A 21,923-nucleotide genomic window follows, 5' to 3' on the forward strand; every position below is an offset into this window, starting at 1 on the left:
ATTTATTCATATGCACTATGGTTTTTTTTTTTTAAACAGCCCAAAAATTATAGAGAAACTTATGAGTGGGATAGACACAATTTTCAAGATGGAGGATCTCCGTTTGCGTTCAATTTGTACCATAGACTGATAGAGTTTCGCGTGCCTGTTATGAGTGGGATAGACACAATTTTCAAGATGGAGGATCTCCGTTTGCGTTCAATTTGTACCATAGACTAATAGAGTTTCGTCTGCCTGTTATATTATACTAAAAAGTTTCCAATTTTTACCCAAAATAAAATAAAAAGCTTTTCGGTGTTTCTCTAGCTCTTTTCAACTATACATATACGAGGGTGAATCAAAAAGTTCTTAGAAGTGCATATATATGAAACCTTTTTGGATCAAGTTCGATATTCAAATTAAAGAGTGTCTATCACACTATATTTATGCAGACTGTCACTTGTTTTTGTCAGTTCGTTCGCATGTAATAATTTTTTTTGTGCAACGAGTTGCTAAAAAGTAAAAATTATGGATAAAAGTGAGTTACGTGCGGTGATAAAATATCTCCGTTTGAAAAAAATGTCTACGAAGGAAATTTTTTTGGACATTCAGCAGACATTAGGGGGTGATGCTGTACCCTATTCTACGGTTGCGTACTGGGTGGCTGAATTTAAAAGAGGTAGATCAAGCTGTAAAGATGACCCGCGTTCTGGGCGGCCTTCAACCTCCGTTACAGAAGAAAATGTCAAAAAGGTTGAGAATCTGGTTTTGGAAGACAGAAGAATGACTATAAAACATATAGCTGAGATCCTAAAGATATCTTTTGGTAGCGTTCAATCCATTTTAATTGATTCACTGGGGTTCAAAAAAGTGTCTGCAAGATGGGTGGCACGAATGTTAACCGACGAAAACAAAAAGCGACGTTTGGAAATTTCCAAGCGTAATCTCGAAATGTTCCAGCGTGATTCGGATAATTTTTGCCGTCGTCTTGTCACCATGGATGAAACGTGGGTCCACCATTTAGATCCTGAAACTAAAAGACAAAGCATGTCTTGGAAACGGCCATCCTCTCCATCAATCAAGATATTTCGAGCTGCTCCTACCGCTGGCAAAGTTATGGCCTCTGTGTTCTGGGATAGTGAAGAAATCCTTTTTATTGATTACATGCCAAAAGGCCAGACGATTACTGGACCCTATTATGCAAATTTAATCCCGAAAGTGCGTGAAGCGATTAAAGAAAAACGTCGTGGAAAACTGTCGTTGGGCGTGTTGTTCCTTCAAGATAACGCTCCTGCTCATCGATCGGATGTTGCCCTCAACGCAATCCGCTGTGCTGGCTTCAATCTCCTTGACCACCCACCATATTCTCCGGACTTAGCCCCAAGTGATTTTCACTTATTTCCAAAATTAAAAGAGGAAATTCGTGGAACAAAATTTCACGATAATGACGCGGTTATAGCTGCCGTAGAGGACTTTTTCGAGAGTCAAGAAAATATTTTTTTTTTCACAAGGAATAAGGAAGTTAGAAACGCGTTATTCTAAATGCATTGCATTGGAGGGAGATTATGTAGAAAAATAAATTATTATTTAAATCTTTGCATTTTTTAATATTGCTTCCAAGAATTTTTTGATTCACCCTCGTATTAAAGTGAGCTAGTACATTTATCATTTAATTTTAGTTTCAAGGTATAAAATATTCCCGAGATAACTTATTTGGCTTGTATTTAATAAAACACCCAACGAGAAATATTTTACGTAAATCAAGGAGGTACAGTCAGCGTCATATAGATCGACACAGACAAGATATGCAAATATATAGGTACACCAAAAGTATTCAATTATATCGGTACAACAAAAGTCCTCAAAATAATAGATACATTCACCCTGCTCAAATACATCGGTACATACACAGCGTCAAATATATGAGTACATGCAAGATGCTCATAAATATCGTAGCAGCCACAGCGTCATAAGTAACGAAGCAGTCAAGGTGCGCAAAAATATCGGTACATTTGACAAAATTGAACTCAATCTCTATATGTGATACAATTTGGAATAAACTACTTCTGTTACATTCATTTGACACTTTGCATCAAACCATTTTTCAAAATTTACTAAAAGTGTTCGACGCGGATGACAGTTATTAGGTAGATAAAACCAACATCAAATTTAAGTTTGTCATCATATATGCTAGTTTGGTCTCGTGGCCTTACCGTTCGCCGCCGTTGGTACGTAAGTTCGGCGGTTCAAATCCCAAGCAACTATTTTTTTTTTGATATTTTAACTTTTTAATTTTAATATCGAAGCACATTGTAATTAAACTCTATCGCCGTAGTTATTAGGTACTTTTTGATATTGCCTTGGACTAATGAGTTTGACCGTTAAAGTACTTTTCTATTTCAAACAAAAATGAAGGAGATAAAGCGATGTTATTGGCATGTAATTTGTTTATTACTCATGTTTGTTAAACTTGAACCGGTAAAAATAACACTTTTACTTTTACCTTTTACTGATACTGATTATATTTAAGAAACAAAGAAAAAAAACTGAATGTCAATATCCAAACTACATCAAATTTTTGGTCGATTGCAATAAACATTCCAGTGTGCGTGGGCGCGCACACATATGTAGATAACACTTGTACGTATAGTTCCGCGCGTACCATTCTTAAAACCCGCAAAGACAATCCACGCTCCGCCCACTCACTTCACCCGCGATGGTCTGACCTAATTGTTGTTAACTTTATTTAAATTTCTTTTTACGCGACAGCGAAAATTATAAAAAAAAATTGTCGAGCAAAATTTTACATTACCAAATTTTTACTGGTTATGAAAAAATAACCCCGTGATTGATAAAATGAAAAAAAAGTAGCCTGAGATTCGAACCGGTAAACTTACATATTACGGCAAACATACTAGAATACTGCGCCAATCTAGTATTATATATATTGTGACAAGGCAAAATTTGATATTAGTTAATACGTATCTGTCATATTCGGCATGACATACTTTTATATTTAAGTGTTATGACAGGGGAAGAAAAATATTGGGTTGCCCAGTAAGTTCGTGCCGCTTTATAAGGAAAATTGAAACCCTGTTCTCTTAAATTTTTGGAAATGTTTTTAAATTATATGGGTACGACTCTATACCTAAAACGTCTTTTATTATTGGATAAAATTTTAAAAATGTTTTTATCTCAACCAATGAAATGAAATTATTCACAATATAGAAATTTTTGTGACGTTTGATAATGGTGGAAATCCGAAAATGAATCCACTTCAGCTACAGTCTATTGTAAGCTTTATATCGAAAATCAGAACGAACTTTCCGGACAACCTATAATGTTAATACAAAGTGTCAAATGAATGTAACAGAAGTAGTTGATTCCAAATTGTATCACAAGTATATAGAGATAGAGTTCAATTTTGTCAAATGTACCGATATTTTTGCGCACCTTGACTGCTTCGTTACTTATGACGCTGTGGCTGCTACGATATTTATGAGCATCTTGCATGTACTCATATATTTGACGCTGTGTATGTACCGATGTATTTGAGCATGGTGAATGTATCTATTATTTTGAGGACTTTTGTTGTACCGATATAATTGAATACTTTTGATGTACCTATATATTTGCATATCTTGTCTGTGACGATCTATATGACGCTGACTGTACATAGAGTAAAAAAAACGATTATAATGGTATAAATAATACTTTACAATTTTCAACGCAATACATAATGAAAAATATCACAATTGTGATTTAACACATTTAAACATGAGACAATATTAATCTAATCCATTTCTTCGTTTAGGGAATGTTTTAACTTCAACTTCCTCCACCTTCTGGGCAACTTCAGCTAAACCTTCAGCAGCCTTGGAAGCTGCAGAGCCGCAGGTCTCTGCTACCTCTTGAATACCTTGTGACACCTGCAAATATAAACATCTTAACATAACATCTAATTATATCCAAGTCCTAGAGCTTCTTTATAGAATACTAGCCGGTGCCTACTGCTTCGCATGTGTTTCCCTATTTCTTCACCTAAAATTTGCATTCATAAAAACTTCGACATAGGATAACATTTCTATTCTTTCTATTAGTATAAAAGATTATACAAATATATTTTAATTGAGATGAGATTTAAAGGAATATTAAACATGTTTAGATGGATGGATGAATGGATGTTTGAAGGTATCTCCAGACAGCTGAACACAATCACAATGATAATTGGCATGGTTGTAGAACATAGTCTGGAAGAACATATAAATTACTAATTAAGATTTTTTTAATTCTGCACAGGTGGAGTCGCAGACAACAGATAGTATTTAAAATTTGTAAATGAATAAATTATTGAGAAAGCTTAACACTGCAATTTAGGAATATGGTATATTTAAGAGGTGTTACCGCATCAGTCTCAGCCTTTACTTCTGCAGCTTCCGCATGCATCTTGTCTACAGTTTTTTGCAACTGAGGAACTTGCTGAATAGCCTCAGATTCCAATACAGGAGCAGCCTGCAATTAATTTAATGACATTATACAAAATAGAAAATTGAAAATATTTTTTTTAGATTCATACTATTAATGTTTATAATTTCTACCTATATTGAGTTACTTATAGTGGCTTCTGTAAACCACTTAAGCTGGTACTCAAATTTATAACTCACTCACTATTTAAAAAGGGTTTGATTAATGCTACAATCTTTAAATAGTTGAGATTCATAATAACATACCTGTTTACAGCGATGCATACAATGACAGTGATGTTTAATTACTGGTTCTGCTGCAGCCACTTCCTGCATTTTCAAGTTATTCTGCTGCATCTACAAAATCATAAGTGTTAATACATTTATGATGAATTCAACACTGAAATCATTATCAATTTATACTTACGTTCTCAACGAAGTTAGGGTCAGTGTAGTTGTTTAATTCGGTGGCTCTTTGCATACCTTCGGATAGTTTCTCGTGACCAGCTGTGGCATTATTTATGGACTGAGCTGTGTTCAGTAAATTAGCTGTTGCCGAATCCTCTTGTTGACCATCAGCTGGGTTATTTAACGCTAAACCCAATTTCGCTTCTAATTGTTCGATTCTATTTTGTAAAATTGCAATAGGATCCATTATGGTTATTTAAAAAAGTAAAGAACAAGAGCTAAAAATGTAGTGAAAAGAATCTAAATGAGAATTATATGAAAGAAAACTATTCAAAAATCGAATTAGAATTTATTTTAAAATAAGAAAAAGAACTCCGAAACTTGACAGTTAAGTACCGTGACGTCTCAGCGACGTCCAAATGACGTCACTGGACGGGTCTGGGGTTGTGCAAAGAGTCTGTGGTCTGGGTCGAGAAGGAATCGTGAAGAAGTAAACAAGATTTTAACGAAAAAATATATTCTATTCCGTATTGCGACTATAGTCAATTTTGTATTTCATGTTTATTCGGATCTTAGGGTTTAATTTTTTTCTTTTTAGTATTTTTTAGTCTTTATAATTTTTTTAAATGGGCAATGATAAAACAATTACAACTGGCAACCTGGCAACAGGTGTTTATAAGTCAATGTCATCTCTTGTCAAGTTGTGTTAAAGGTCATCTTTCTGGGTGTTTATTTTACTGTAATAATTATTTTGGTACTAATTATTTTATTAATTGTTAATAAAAGAGTCACTTTATCATATAAAATCTCATGACATACATCTAAGTAATAGAGGCAACGATAAATTACTCCTGTTTCCTATTACTTTATTTAGTAGTAAATAGTAAGGAAAAAGTTAAGAGTTACTTTAATTATATTAGGTTATATCAACAAAAACATATATTAATTAGTCTAACATAATGGATGAAGAATTGGGTGACCTTACAGAAAGTGATTTCATCCTCCCACCAATAAAATACGAATGTAAGTACTTTTGTGCAATTGATTTTGTTATCTCTTATAATATCTTGTGAATTTACATTTAATTGTTAACGTTTCAGATTTGGATCATACAGCTGATGTTCAGTAAGTTTGAATGTGTACATAATGAAAATTTAGGATTTTTTATTTTAAGATAAATCATTAAAACAACTATAATTTTTATCCTTTAAGTTAAATAAGTGAAAGACAATAACTGCTGGGTTTGCATAATACTGTTAAAATATTGCTACATATTTATATTTATAACATATGACTCATAGTTTGGATTTAGAAAGAAGAGGATGCAAAATGCCATTGTGGTTCTGTTTCAAAAGTGAGTGGAAAACATTTTTGTCCTACTTATAGGAGGATAATGACTTTTTTTATTGGAATAAAGTTGGTTTTGTTTGTTTCAAATGAACTACTTCTATATTTATGTCCATCGGACTGTAGCTCTTTGATATAATAATAAAAGTAAAGTTTTTAAATTTTCTTATCAATTAATTTCTTTTAATTTGTCCGTATTTTCTCTGTTTGTTTCTAGGCTACATGCTTGGGGCGATAGTCTTAAAGAAGCGTTTGAACAATGTGGCATGGCAATGTTTGCATATATGACAGAGATGGCATATGTTCAAATCAGAGAAGTGCACACCATAGAAGCAAATGCTGATGACATGATAGGACTTCTCTATCATTTCCTAGATGAACTGTTATTTCTCTTCTCAGCCGAACCGTTTCTCATTTGCAAGAAGTTAGTAATAACTGAGTTCAATACGGAAGAATTCCGGATAGTATGCAAATGCTACGGTGAAGAATTTAAAATCGGCACACACCCTCAAGGGACTGAAGTCAAAGCAATTACATATTCGGCAATGCAAATTATTGATGAACCCAAAGATCATAAGTTTGAGGTTTTTGTTATAATTGATATTTGAGATGATCATATTACAATATTTTTTTATGTTTCATTTTTGTAATATTTTATTTTACCCTCTTAACAGTCTATTGTTCTATAAAAGGTGGACTCAAATCATGGCATTAGAAAAGTTGTTTTGTAAACCATACTGTGGCCCAAGCTTCAGAAAATGTACATCAATTTTTCGTTACTTCTAATAATTACAATTTATAATAATTTATGATGGTAACTGAAAACTATTTTTTAAATTGAGCAGTAGTATTACAAATAAAATGGTGAGAGCCAGAGAGAGGTAAATATTTATATCGCGTTTCGTTTGTGCTTTTTACGAAAACTAATATATAAACGGCTATACACTCACGTATTCGGCACCGACACTAGACTAATCTTATTAATATTATAAATGCGAATGTTTAGACGAATAGATGTTTGTTTGAAGGTATCTTCAGAAGGGCTGAATAGATCTCGCTGAAATTTGACATAGATGTAGAACATGGTCTGGAAGAACACATAGGCTACTTTTTAAGACTTTTTTTTATTCCGCGTGGACGGAGTCGTGGGCGACAGCTAGTACCTAATAGTTTATGATAATGTCCCACGAAAGTTAGAGTAATTTAATTATTACGATAAACATAAAAAAAAAGAAATGATAATGTTAACGTAGCTGCTACCAACTAAAACTTAACAACTTATTTTCTATGCGCCACGAGTATAAGTTCCGAGTAAGTATCGTTCTGTTATCGTATCAGTATCATGACAAAGAAGTATTTTGTTTTAAAATTTATTTTACCAAACCCTACCTGATTGCTTTTTCGCAGAGAAACCTGTGTTCTGAGATAGACTCCTAATCTTAAGTGATCACTGCCATAGCACATTATTTTATTCGTTCCTGCGGTGGATTATTTGTTTTTTTTAATGCTATGACTATAGACAAATATATTCAGAAATATTAAAGATGAAGAAAAAAATAGTGATAACCATAAACTTAATTTGAACTGCAAAAAAGAAAAATCACTCTTTTGTTCAAACTTGTACACTTTGGTTTGGATAAAGATACAAGACTCTGCTTCGGGAGGGCTCAAAAACTTGTAGAACCTCCACTTTTCCTATGATCTAGATCCACGTTTTAATTTTTACCTTGAATTAGTCACTTCTCGCATTCAACTCGCGGCAATAGTTTAAATGCTTAAATGGATCGAAAATCATAAGTTTCTAAGTAATCTGGATTGGGCCCCTCTTGTCCTGATGGCTGTACCCCTTGGTGATTGGCAAACGAAAAAGTAAAATACTAGTCTTTTAATATGCCTTGCTCATGTTTGTTACCTCACGTGTGGAGTTGAGCTTAAAACACATGTTACGGTGGCTTTTACTTAATGCTTGAACCTAATAAAGCTTCGTCATTTTCGGTTTTCATTTTTCCAAATGTTATTTTCAAACTAGACTTCATCGGACAAAGAGTGACAACGCAGCCACAAATAGGTGAGCTTGCTGTAGTAGTATTAAAAAGTGCCGTTATCCTTACACTGAGGTGTTTGCGTCCCCGGTACCTTTCCATGTCTCCATTGTACCTATTTTCTCCAACTACTTCCTCTTCTATTTGCTATTTTTTAAGACTATAGAAAGCTTTTAACTTTTTTGTAGAAAGGAGTAGGTGATGTAACAGCAAGGACATTAGCACCAGGCTTCCTAATTTTTTTTGAGCTGACACAATCATGCAACAGCTGCTGTTAGCTCTACCACTGTTAGATTTTATAGTATTTGTAGCGATATAGATGATTTGACGGTTCGCCCCAGTTGCCTACGACCAAACGACCAGGGATGATAAAATCCCAGCGAACAGGGATAAAACAGCAATGACAAAATCTTCCTATGGGTGATAAGTATCCTGACTCTACGTTCTTTTATCTTGAATTTTGTTCAGGGTGACACGGCGTGGTACGCCGCCAGAGTCCATATATGAAACGATGCTTTTTAGCATTAAATTGTTAATAAATATTAATTAGTCATTAATATGCGCTTTATTCAAATAAACTTCTTAATATAATGAGATTCATTAGTTACCCCAAGTTATGGCGGTACTGTTGTAAGTTCAATGATCGATGAAAGTGTTAAATATATAATACCCGTGGTTTGGTAATAATATTTGATGAAATGTAAATATAATATTTTCCCATATTATCTTTGAAAAAAAAGACCAGTCTCCGAAAATCAAACAAACCGCAAGTATTCTGTATGTTCCGTTCGACGTCTGAAATACATTATGTTTTTCCAGAAATTAGATTAAAAGGATTTGTTAGAAAAATAAATGACAACCAACGTAGACTATAAGCATGAAAAAAATAACAGTTATTAAATATTATCAGTACCTTTTTAAAATGTTTTGAAAATACTGGTCATTTTAGCGAAGCCGACATAATTAATCTATAGATCGGTCATAGATATAACTCAGAACTCTCTTTTGTCTATGAATAATTCTATTTTCTACAATCATTTCCGTTATATTCGCGCGTTCATAATCATGACTTCCTGTCCATACGAAATATTTAAAATCGGTAATTATATTTAGAGTTTGTAAATCGTATTTAGTGAAGAGTGACAATTTTAATCCCAGTCTGCAAGGGTAAACAACAATTAAAACAAAAATACATTTTATTTTTAGTTATTTGAAGACTATATTTATACTTGTCTTTTTATATGAGATTTTAAATTAAAGTTTGTTGTTTTTTACTCTAATTACATTAAAAATGGATAGCACAAACAAAAGAATTATTTCTTTTGTAATTAATAAATAATGATCGAAGAACTTAATGTCTATCAAAGGTAAGATAAAATATTTACGATAACGATTCATGTTAAGTTCAGTTTCCTTCTGAAGTCCTGATCAAAAACGAGCATTAATATTTTTAAAACCTTAGCATAAACCATACCAAATTTAAAATATATCTTTGCAAACCAACCGGACTTGGCGGATTATGTTTATATTTATTGAAGTGAAATAAAATAGAAATGCTTATATTTCGTGGAAATAGAGAGTTTCTCTGGGTTATTTATTATCATACAAACTCACTTAAATATCAAGAAAAATAGTATACATTGTAAAAAAAAATTATAAACTGCTTTAAGGTTTTGAAGCATACTCGGTGCCTTAAATTCATATTCTGTGAACGTTCGCGGCGCTCTACATAAAACCGGTCGCCTAACGAAAATTCAAAAATTCGTTATTATATTTTTTATGGCTTCCCAAACGAGGGGAGGATTTGAAGATCGGCGTCGGCTAGGGGTAGCTTGGTCGGCCGCTTCGCGCCTGCGCACGTAGTTCGCGCCACTGCTACGTCGCTTGCAAGCCAGATGTTCTGAAAAGCTTCCTGTCGTCGTTACGTTGCTCTTCATTTCTATGTTATAAATATAAAATGTGAAATAGACTATTCTCTTTTATATTTTATTTTTCGTGAAGTTCTCAGTGAATTAATTAATATGTGTACGACAATTTGTGACATTTAACTAAATTTATCGGCCTCGATGTCCACGAGTTCACTCGAGACCAACAAAGCGGCGGACATTTTATTTTGAGTACTCGATAATGTAGCGTTTGCGTCGAAAACATTAAATGTCGTTTTATGGTTCTCAATTCGGATATCGTTCGCTTACACCTTTCGTAAGTATTACAATTATTAAATGTTTTTTTTATTCATTTATCTGATATGTGTACGTATCATTTCGGAGCGGTTAAAAGCAGGAATTACCGCTAGGTCGTCGATATTTTGGGGAAAATGTCGTTGAAAAAGTGACGTAAGCAAAATTGGGCACATGCAGGTACTGCTATAGCCTTCATATATTACATAAAACTTATTATAATTTATATCGACCCGCTCCGCTTTGGAGGCTTCTCACCTGTGATTTCCGCGCGCGCGGCGCCCCTAACCTCTTCACTAATTTAATTGTGATACTTACGTTCTATCTTTTTAATAATTTCATGTTGAAAAGGTGGTCATGTGTAGTTTTTGTGAACAGCGATGCCGAGGGGGGTGAAGCGAGGGCAGGCGGAGGGTGAAGCAGAGGTGGTGGTACGCGTCGGGGCGTCTCCGTCGCACACCACGCTACTGGAAGACAGCCCCAGCCAGCCCATCAGCTACCACCTTCTCGACCACGGATATGGAGCTACGCCACAGCACCAAATCAGGCGCGAGGCGCCCTCGGCACCGCCAAAGACGTCTGAAGTAAGTTGGTAAAACTTTCTTTCCTCACTTTCCATATTTACCATAACCATAACCATGACCTTACAAGTTAAAACTAAAATTGACAATACTAACTGCACTTTGTGCTACATTTCATAATTGTATTTTGCTATAATTTTCTCTTCATATGGTACACAAGTAAAGCATACATTATCAAAATTCTTGACTATAGGAATGAGCAATGTTAGAACATTCATTTCATTATACTTAAATACATATCCACACCCTCATAAGGTAATGTAAATCAAGGAAGCCGAATCTTATATTTCAATCTGATCTCTGAATTTGTTCTCTAATAGAATGTAAATGAATTTGAATCATTAGTTTTGAGTTTAGGACCTAGCAACTGATTTCACTGCGATTAACTCTTAACAATCCTACTTCTTGCCTTAAGTTTATCAAAGATAATTTTAGTTAATCAATATACTTGCAACATATTGAGCTCAGTCCTTAGCTTTGATATGATGTGTACAAGATCAACTATTGAGAATTATGGGGCATATATATAAAAAAATGAAATTTGTGTAGTAAAAGGAACAAATTATTGTTATTCAGTTATCTCCCTTCATCAATCATTTTGAACATTTTTATGTAACCAGTAACATGGTAATGCCATACACAAAATTAATAGATATTAGTCAACGAAAGAAATGTTGAAAAATTATTCTTTTCTTGACCGTTTTGCTTAGAATTTAACACAAATTATCAATTATCTTTCAATAGATATTTTAATAGTTTGGTTAAAAATTTGTTTGATACCAAGATGTTTTAGGTTATCTAATCAAACATATGATTATGAAAGTCAATCTTTTATTGTAAACTAAAATGTCATAGTTTTAGAAACATTTTGATCATATTTAAGGTCAAAGACCCATTGGAGGGCAATGAACTAACATGTGGAATTGAGATTTTACATAAATATCAAATTTTAAGAAGATTTCATTTGCTACTAGTGTGTTGAGTTATACTCATTTAATTGTATTTCAAATTAATTGTAGATACATTATACATATCTTAATATTGATTTCTGTGTAAGTATGATAACTTTTTACACTAAATATTGCTGCAAAAATACAACAGTTGTATGGTTTTCTTAACCTCATATACTCATATTTGGTTAAAAGATTAAAAAACTTTAATTTTAAAAATGTTCTGGCAAAGATATCAATCATGTACTGATCCATCCTATCACAATGTAGTAATTCTCAGTATTTTGAAGCTTGCAGATAAAACTGACAATATTATGTTGATTTGTTAGATTTTGGATGTTTTTAATTGTATTCAGGTTATGGTTTTGATCTTTGATTTTTGTTGTTTTGATGTCAAGTAATCTTAATCCAAGTTAACAATATTCCAAGTTTACAATTTGGATTATTTCAGTTTATAGTATGTTACCTCTTTTCCTTACATCAGTGGAAATGGAAGGTTTTATGAAGTTTAGTGAAAGGTGTGGACTTTCTGTTTTATCATAGCCTGATAAAAACATTTTATAGATTACAAAACTATTTTAATGATTTTTATAGTAATTTTATATCTGTTCTTTGTATATGTGATAAGTATTGCAGTGGTATTGTTTCTTAATACTTGTATTTTCTGCAAATAAACATGTTTATAAAAATTAATTTCATATAGTAACCTTGGTTTTCTCCCTTTAAGGTAAAACATTGGTTAATTGTAAATGAATTATGCCGTTTGCTTATTGACATTTTGCATATTATACTTGAAATATAAAAATACTCTTGGACTTTCAATTCTTACTTAGTCCAAAAGAAAGACATTTCCTGATTTTCATACAATTGAATTGAATTTAACTATGTCTACAATTTTGATGTGATACATCTTTTAATTAATGCCTTCCTGATCAAGTCATTCATAGTTCCTTGTGCATGTAGTACCTATAAATGGAGGTCACATGACATCATACTTTCTTCTGACGTAATTTCTAATAGCAGTCAAATTGTTATCTCTTGATGAGTGGGCTCAGTGGTCGTTTCCGTGGCAAGTACATGAAGTAGGTACATGTTTTATGGCCAAAATCTATTGTCGAAATGTTACGAAGAGCAAAACTAATTATGAAATCAGCTGGAGGTCTAACCTTAAACTTGTCGTTTTCGTGTAAATGCATTTAAAAATAGCAGTGGACAAGTGTAATGCGACACATGTCGACAGTGAGTCCCCGGCGGGATGACGAGCCGCGCGTCGCCATGTGGGTAACCCATGCGGACACGTGGCCCAGGTACATACATGCGCGAATCAGTCAATGCCCTCTCCCTGCGACTAATCCCTAATAACCCAGGGGTGACTTACCCCTTGGACAACAATATATAACGACTAAACACAACTTCTTTCCATTAAATCGATCTATGTGAAAGATTTCACTCATCAATAGTACAGTAATAGTAGTAGTAGTAGGATATTCCTCACATAATTCGCCTATCAATTATTAACGTAAGATCTCAGAAAGGGCTAAATTGATTATGTTAATGGCGAATTTTGTTTAAGGCAGGGGTCGACGTTCTTGCCGCGGGCCCGTTAGCACATCTGCTCCGATTTACTGACGCTGGCACACATGGGCACAAAGACTTGTGAGACCCGCAATTCAGCGAATTAACAATAGAGCGGCTCGTTCACTATTAATAATAACAAAATGTTTAAGATAAGAAATTGGCATTCTTTTGCCGGAGGTCCCTTCCGAGAGCTCGGCAGCTTTTGTGTAGATTCTAATTTATGTCGTGCATTGTGCCGGTAGGTACTCTCCCCACACACTTCCTTACGCGGGGGGCTTTGGCCCCGACGTTTGGAATTGAATTTGTTGCATCGACTCATTGAAAATGTCTCTTGCATCTATCGCGCACATTCTAATTCATTTATAATTCCTTTGCCAAATTATTTTAATTGAGTTGCTATTTTCACGATGTTTTCCGCACAGTAAATATACAGTGATAAAAGACGATTGAATTCAATCGTTTGGAATCGGTATGATCTCTGTTAATCGAGTTCTACGAGTGATATTGGAAGATTCTTTTTATGTTGGTACGGGTCTAATTATCGATGTAAGTAACCCTTGTTTCTCTTAATGAAGTTTGTGACTTGAAACGTGCGAAATGTGCACTGCGGTACGGCATATTATATTTTTCAATGTTTGCGTATATATTTCATCAGACAGGTGACCATGCGCGTTTTTCCGACGGAGTCGGTATAATATTTTTCTCACCGGCTTTATAACGCGTTGATATTCAGCTGTTGTGTGACATTCATTTAACTCTGTGCCCTTGTAATTAAGTTAAATAGTTTTTGTGCATTTTTATGTTTCGTAATTTTAATATGAATTCATGATCAGGTAAACATTACACTTTAACTTTATTTGTTGCGACATTATTTACTTATTTTAAGATTTTTAGGCCGTAAAGACATAATATTGTAATTATTAATTCGATTCATAAGGTTTGCTCCAGGTTAGGTTGGTGTGTGATTTCAAGGATTTTTTTTCCTTTTTAGAATGGAAAGGGTTTAAAGGATGTAACAAAAACCTGGCAAACATACAGTTATGCTTTACCTGCTATATTCTACGCTCGTGAGATTTATCTAATTCTCGCTGTAAAAAAAGCGAACGATACTGAAGCATATAATTTTTTTTCCTATAGTTATTTTTATAGCTGTACCTGCATTTCTTTGTAGCTAATTCGGTCAAGGTCTACTTTCTAGAAGCATACGTCGCTTCCAAGCCCGACATTGTTATCCGTTGAAGTTTTATGTATAGGTACTTGACAAGCAAAATAGTCATAACAATATCGCGAGGTCGAATTAGTTACGAAATTGTATTACAAGGGATACAGCAGAAAGTTTGATAGCAATATATGGTGTTTTAACGGTGTCATTTTGTGCATGAAATTATGGAAAAGTATATGACCATCGATCGAAATTAAATAATTATAAAATATAGCCAACATCGTCTCCCAATCGGGACACGCAATAGACAAGAACGGGGATAGCTATCCGTTTCCCTCCACGCTCAGAAGGTCCCGAACGAGATAGGGTGCGGCTTTCCCTGTACATTTTACGTGAAATTTAGCGAGCGTCGTTTCTTACTATGAATCCTAAAATGCTCCGAAAATTCATTTGTCTCAGTATAATGCTGCTTATCTTTATCGAGCATATAGTTAATGCATTTTTGTTAAATAAAAATAACAGTCGGACTTCCTGTAATTCCTAGATTTTTATTTAGCTGCCACCTAATATGTAAAACATCTCGCGTACTGTCATATAATCGTATTATTGAGCGCCACGTGGTGATTGCACATTGAACCAGTGTCTGCGATGCCGAAACAGAGGGTCGAATCTTTAAAACCTGCAATATATGTTTCTTTCTTCGGTGGTCTGTATTTTCCTATGTTTTTTTCATTTAACGAATCCTCATACATTTTTATACACACTGAGTATTGTGTCATAATCTCCATATCTATATGTAATTACTGGAATCTTCAAAATTGTTTTTTGTTTTGAAATATTGCACACTTGTGAAATACCGATAACAATACGATACGACGATTTTGTCCTGGGCAGGGTCACCAGTTAGAAAAGTATAAATTCTGTTGCCATCAAGATTGTATGCATAAATAATACATTGTCATTCTAAAGTATGAACTTTGATACTTAAATGAATGTGGATTTTTTTTTATATCAATCAGGTCTCCTTTGGTTCAATTTTGGCTTGTAACCAAACTAGATCTCTCTGTTTCTTATATTATGTTCCATTTGAAATGCTGTGTTTAAGTTATGACGTGTTCTAAATGGTTTGACCGACTTACTACTATCGGTCCATTCACGTGCATCTATGTTGTATAAAAATTATATTTACTTGCCTTGCCCTATAATAGTATTAGTTCCGTCAGCCGCGAGTAGCGAGTCTCTTTTGCTGATGATGCGTTATGACCTATTGGTAACAGTAATCAATTTAAAAACACCAGTGTCTGCAATAATGTGTGACGTCACGGCACTTTAAGTAGATTTATTTATGGGTTCGCGAGTGCGGTAATGATATGATTTACCGACACTTGATTTTTATAATGGAAGATTTTGCTAAGTCCGTTGTTTGTTTTTAATAGAATGCTGTTTGTGATAACACTGTTAAGGATGGTGAAAGACTTCCGTCTAGATTTAAACAGCAGATGACACCAATAAAAGCAAAGTATTCGTTATGTAGAGTGTAGGTTGTTGCTTTAAAATTCCATTTAATACAGTTCGCATTTTCATATAATAACTGCGTGGTAATTAAGAGAAGTTTTGATAACTTCATGCCATTTTATAATGTGTCATATATGCTAATACATTAGGTAGCTCATTCAGGATTCTAATTCAGAACCTTAGTCGTATATGAAATCTTGATTCGAAGATTAAAATTGTTTTAGTGGTAATCGAACCGTTTGCTCAGCGTGAGCTCAGACTATACGACCACAAAACTTGTGTACAGGCGGTGAAAAGAAGACTGAACCTGAGTGAGAGCAGTTCAGGCAGTCAGGGGCACGTGGTGCCGATGAAGGCAGACTTTAAAACTCCAAAGCAGAAGCGAGTCAAAGTGCTCACGCCCTACAGCCGACCGTCCAGTTCTATGAAAAAGTACACAGAACGCTCCAGGTACAATATTTTTCATCGAGGTAGGTAATTTTATTTCATAAACGTATAGGTAAAGTTAGTTATTACTAAAGTGGGACCGTATGGGTACTAAATCGAAGAAAGAATGAGATGTTCATAATATGGTTACTTTGTATTTTGCTGTATAAACGTGGACGGTCGTTGAATTTGATAATTACATAAATTTCTTCATCGGTCCCCATTTAAGAAATCCACTGCTGTCCATATTAGCATATGGTATTTAAGCAACGCTCGTAAATTGATAAAGAATTAATGGTTAATTTTAATGTAGTTTCTGGATGATTGTTTCAGGTTTGACACGTCATTAGGTTTACTTACGAAAAAGTTCGTCGCGCTCCTCAAGTCCTCGCCGAACGGGGTGCTCGACCTGAACATTGCTGCAGAGCAGCTATCAGTACAGAAGCGTCGCATATACGACATCACGAACGTATTAGAGGGTATAGGAATATTAGAGAAAAGATCGAAAAATAATATACAATGGAAATGTGGTGAGTACATGTTTCCTTTAATAATTACTCTGTACCGTTTAACAACCAGACTAAGTATTGAAACTATTCTAATTCAAAATATTAGACTGACGAAAGACAGTCTCTTAAAAACTTTTTACTTGCATCATGAACTGATGACAGTTTCTAGAAAAGACTGAGTATTCTCACTTTTCAGATTAGTTAAAAGGATGAAAATGTCAACATCATCACACCAGATAGACGATTATTTACTTTTAGATAAAAGCTTTGCTACTTGATTGCTCTCATGAAGGAACTTATTTATTTATAAAAGTATTGTATCGCGCCTACGGTGCGTGTATGATTTACCACATGTAGTTTCTTCTTTATCGATAGTACCATAGTTTGAACGTCGTGAGATATCTGGCGACATCTGCTTTTCACTTTAAATAATGGTTGGACTGCTGCGCTGTACTTTTTTCTACTTTCCCACGTTAATGTTTATTTTATTATAATGTAAACAGGTTCGGCTAATGGAGCAACACCCTAATTTTTACAGTGCATGACAAAGATGGCTTGTAATGTTTTCTATTTTACTTTAAATATGAACAGTGTAGCAAGCTTCAAAGGATTTATGCATTTAATTTAATAAGTGGATGTCGTTTATAATCACAATTAAAAATTAATTACGAAAAAAGTCTGTTGTCGACTTTTCAAATCGAATCCGTTATAGACATTATATTTCTTGACTTTCACTGCACTGGCTGTCGCCCTGCGCCTTCGTTCGCGCGGAATGAAAAAAATCTTAATTAGTAGTCTGTGTGTTCTTTCAGACTGTCTTCTGCATCTATGCATGCATCTATCAGCAAGATCCGTGTGCAAGCTGTTCGGAAGATACTTTCCAACAAGCATCCAACTATACATTCTAACAATTGTATTTATAATATTAGTGACTAGTAAGATTGTAATATTGGTATAAATAATCTGAAAAGAGAGTTCTGTAAGAGCAAATTGAATTAAAATTTAAAAGTATTTGATTTATGTAAAAGTTTAATATTAAAGTAGGGAACTTTTGGGCATTGCGGTGTGATACATTAGTGTAGTATCAAGAGTGCGTGGTTGTTTGCAGGCGTGGGCGGCGGCGCGGGCGAGGAGGTGCGCGCGCGGCGGCTGCGGCGCGAGGTGCGCTCGCTGGGGCTGCGCGAGGCGCGGGCGGCGCGTGCCGTGGCTGTGGCCGAGCACGCGCTGTCCCGCCTCTCGGCAGAGCATGGCGCTCTCGCCTATATCACCTATGCAGACCTGCGCTCCATAGATGACTTTAGAAATCAAACCGTCATACCAATCAAAGCGCCGCCCGATACTAGGCTTAGTGTAAGTTAAAATTATATCTCCATTACGTTTAAAAATAATTTAAAATGCTTAAAATACAGTACTTTTCTAGGACAACATTTGGTAAGGTTTTTTTCAATTGGAAATTAGATATGATCTCGATACTTTCTAATGGGTGTTATTCAAGTTGGGCATATTGTCAATCTCTGTTACAGGTACCCCATCCTGACGAGAAAGGCTACATGATTCATTTGAAGTCAATGTCAGGAGAGATCGAAGTCTACCTCTGTCCTAAGGACCCGCCTGCGTCTCCACCGTCGTGTACGTTTCATGTCTATCTACCTAATAGTTGCTCCAAAAACATTCAATAATTGTGTAATTCCTCATGCTCTATATTAAAAAAATCCTACAATGCTCACTGTTGCAAATGTATATAATTACATGTTTTTTTTTGTTTTTAACAGCTGGCCTCCTTCCATCCGATCCACTGTTGGAAGACAATAAGGCGCTTCTGGCGCCGCTCATAGCGCAAATGCAGTCTCGTCCCTCTAGTTCTATTATAGCTGATTTTACGTAAGCAATATTATATTTATCTAATGAAACAAATTGGAATGGTTAATCTGAAAACATGTGTTACTAGGTAGTGCAATAAGCGCACGCGATCAATGTTTACTTTTGTTTATCCAGAACACCAATAAAGCGGGAGTGTGAGGAGCAAGGGTCGCGCAGCCTGGTGGTGCGCACGCCCTGTGTCACCGACCCCACGCTGCCGCTGGCCGCGTCGCTCGGCGCCACGCTCAGCACTACACTCGGCACCTCGCTCGGCTCCTCGCTCGGCTCCTCACTTGGCACCACGTTGGGTTCCACGCTCATCGCGGGGCTGTCCACGCCGATGCGGCATCCGCCCTCAACACCCACTCAGTCGCCCACGCTACTCTCCACACCGGATAGTAAGTATACCGCTACACATGATACCAGCAGTGATAGAGGCAGCTGTAACAATAAAGGGCATTTATAGTAGCTACTGTGACGTCACAGAGACGATGAAGTGGAATATATAGACAACATACCTTGACACCTCGTTTAATGAGATTTATAATGTAGTGCACAACAACCTTAACGTCATAATGTAATATCGATATTTTATTGGTATATAAATTGTTTATCTTGATAGTTTAACTATAATCATGTCTTTGAATTACCATGGCCATATAAGTTTAACAACAAAAAGTCGATCTGCCTGTAATTTTCCAAACGGAGGGTTAGGACATTATATACTAATACTCTTTCATAAATCTCTATCAGCCTTCATATCTGAATTCACTTTTTTACGTATATCTTCTTTCATACAAAGCATCATTACTTTCTTTGGTCTTCTTCTGCCTTTGTAACAAACAAATAATACCAAATGATCAATGAGATTGCTTATGACAATGAATGCAATTGCAGTGGGCGGCGCGCGGGGTCGCCTACGTAACGCGCTGATAGCGGACAGCGACGACTTCGCGCCTATCATGGGCGGTGGCCGCTTCCAGATGCAGACCGAGGATCAGGAGTCAGGTAATCACTAACTCGCCAAACAGACAGCAACACTTACACTGAGTTCTCACTGCAGTGACACTTGTATAAATTATATATTGTCATCTCTTTCGTTATCTTTTACAGAACAAAGACTACAATGTGTATTAATATAACTGGAACTGCAGTGGAAACCTACTCTGACATAGTGTATGTGTACATTTGAATCGCGCATGTTGGTAACACGTGTACGGTCAGATAAATTTACAGGTCCTATGTGCAAAATACGAGTATACGTACATTATATCAATAAATGTTCTTTCGCGCGTTGTCAAAGTGCGCTTCAAAACTATTAGTATGTAATTAGTACTTAACATTTTTCTAGAATTCAACATTTTACTATAAAAGTACATCAGTGGTGTTCTTAGTGGAGCATGACTGTTAGTGACAAATCTGATTTAATCATTCAATTTTTTTAAATAACTCTTTGAAATTAGCATTTGGCATGGAAATAGTATCAGAACTTACCATGTAAAAGGCCTTCAATTATTGTTGTAAATGAAGTGATATATATTTCATTATTCGAAATTTCCTTTTATTCAGCTCAAACAATTACATCTCCAATAAATTTTCTGGATACTGGTTTAACGAATTATATTATAGATTTGTCTATGATAGCTAAAAAATAAATAAGGGAAAATCAGACAACACAATTGTTACAATAAATGTATTTAATTCTAATATGTATTTAAAAATTGAAGTGCTTTTCGCAATCGTTCTGGTGGAGGAAATTTTTTCATTTAATAGGCCCCTACATTTTAACTTTGGTTTTAAGAGGCCTACATATTCATCGTAGGTGAAGGGATGTTCATCATATTGCTTACTAAATAAATATCTAACACTTCTGTCGACGGATGATTTAGTTATATTGAAATAATTTATATTTATTATGAATAACGTAAATATGTATTGTAAATGTATCATTGCCAGCAAAGACAATATTTTCCAACAGGTTTTGAAAGTAGTATCATGATGATGGAAGATTGTGCGGGGACTGTCGCGTCTTGTGGCTAGGACTCGGCCTGTGACTTGTGTGTCAGGTGTCACATCACAGTCAGAGTTCTAGCTCCACGGCGCGAGCGCTCGTCTCACGCCGGCTGACAGAAGATGTGCCCGGCTACCTCTGCCGGGACACTCGCCTTTGCATGCTTTTGTCTCATATCATACCCGTACCTCATTCTCATCCCGCCTTTCTCATACTAACTTGTTAACTGACCCAGGCTTCTTGTCAGGGGTGCTAGACTTATATGCATTTATAATATCGTCAATATGTTAAAAAGAGAATTAACAATGCTAGCGAGTTATTTCATCATAAAGATGCCATAAAGCATCAGTGTGTCTTTCTATCGAATATTAATAATGTTCAAATAAGATTATCTTACGGCAAGTTGTAGTCTTTTTGAGTTGTCAATTTTAATGAAACATACTGAAAAAGTTCATCACCTAAAGTGAGTCTAGCAAACTCTAGCATCTCTCTCAAGCGGAACTCATCTCATTATATGTGCATTGAATGTGGATCTTTAAAATAGTCATTTGTTTTTTAATAAATTTTTCAGTATACACAGTTTCTTACATGAAGATAGTTATTTTGAATGTCTTAATACTATTTTCACCAATATCTGCTCAATGTGTTTACCTTTCGTTATTTTAACGCAGTAATCATTGCCATTTAAAATTAAACTCTACTTTGCACTTGAAATTAAGCATCTATAATATTTTATTTAAAATCATTGCCTAACTTTTCTCCAATCCATGACTAGGACTATCACTCTTGATTTGTGACTTCAATTTGTTTATTCACTCATCAAATGTCATTCGCTTTCACCTTCAATTTACCGGGAATATTTGTTGTGAGCGTGGTGCGGGTGTGTGCGGGGCGGGGGGCGGGGAGCGGGGG

At 35.1% G+C, this 21,923-nt stretch overlaps 3 protein-coding genes across 4 annotated transcripts in view; 2 read left to right on the forward strand and 1 right to left on the reverse strand.

Annotated features, from left to right (window-relative positions):
- Positions 1 to 3,678: 3,678 nt before the first annotated feature.
- Positions 3,679 to 5,190, reverse strand: LOC106118150 (uncharacterized). The gene is given in 4 exon segments (NM_001311820.1): positions 3,679 to 3,908; positions 4,384 to 4,491; positions 4,710 to 4,799; positions 4,870 to 5,190. Coding segments are annotated over 4 exon segments (567 nt in total). The 5' UTR covers positions 5,098 to 5,190; the 3' UTR covers positions 3,679 to 3,767.
- Positions 5,191 to 5,679: 489 nt separating this feature from the next.
- Archease (protein archease) lies at positions 5,680 to 6,838 on the forward strand. Its single transcript, NM_001311849.1, is given in 3 exon segments — positions 5,680 to 5,873; positions 5,951 to 5,975; positions 6,415 to 6,838. Coding segments are annotated over 3 exon segments (480 nt in total). The 5' UTR covers positions 5,680 to 5,809; the 3' UTR covers positions 6,806 to 6,838.
- Positions 6,839 to 9,269: 2,431 nt separating this feature from the next.
- Positions 9,270 to 21,923, forward strand: part of E2f1 (E2F transcription factor 1) — a 19,030-nt gene continuing 6,376 nt past the window's right edge. The window contains exons 1-9 of one of the 2 annotated variants that reach the window (XM_013312856.1): positions 9,270 to 9,338; positions 10,798 to 11,003; positions 16,492 to 16,655; positions 16,965 to 17,161; positions 18,249 to 18,490; positions 18,664 to 18,769; positions 18,913 to 19,021; positions 19,136 to 19,398; positions 19,898 to 20,008. In XM_013312856.1, coding sequence (XP_013168310.1) covers positions 9,305 to 9,338; positions 10,798 to 11,003; positions 16,492 to 16,655; positions 16,965 to 17,161; positions 18,249 to 18,490; positions 18,664 to 18,769; positions 18,913 to 19,021; positions 19,136 to 19,398; positions 19,898 to 20,008 — 1,432 coding nt within the window. In that variant the 5' untranslated portion in view covers positions 9,270 to 9,304. Of the gene's footprint in view, positions 9,339 to 9,807; positions 10,442 to 10,797; positions 11,004 to 16,491; positions 16,656 to 16,964; positions 17,162 to 18,248; positions 18,491 to 18,663; positions 18,770 to 18,912; positions 19,022 to 19,135; positions 19,399 to 19,897; positions 20,009 to 21,923 lie in introns of those variants that run through there. The other variant, XM_013312857.1, reaches the window with a different exon arrangement.

The sequence above is a fragment of the Papilio xuthus genome, unplaced genomic scaffold (assembly GCF_000836235.2).
Source record: "Papilio xuthus unplaced genomic scaffold, Pxut_1.1 DF827597.1, whole genome shotgun sequence".
In the NCBI taxonomy this organism is placed as follows: Eukaryota; Metazoa; Arthropoda; class Insecta; order Lepidoptera; family Papilionidae; genus Papilio; species Papilio xuthus.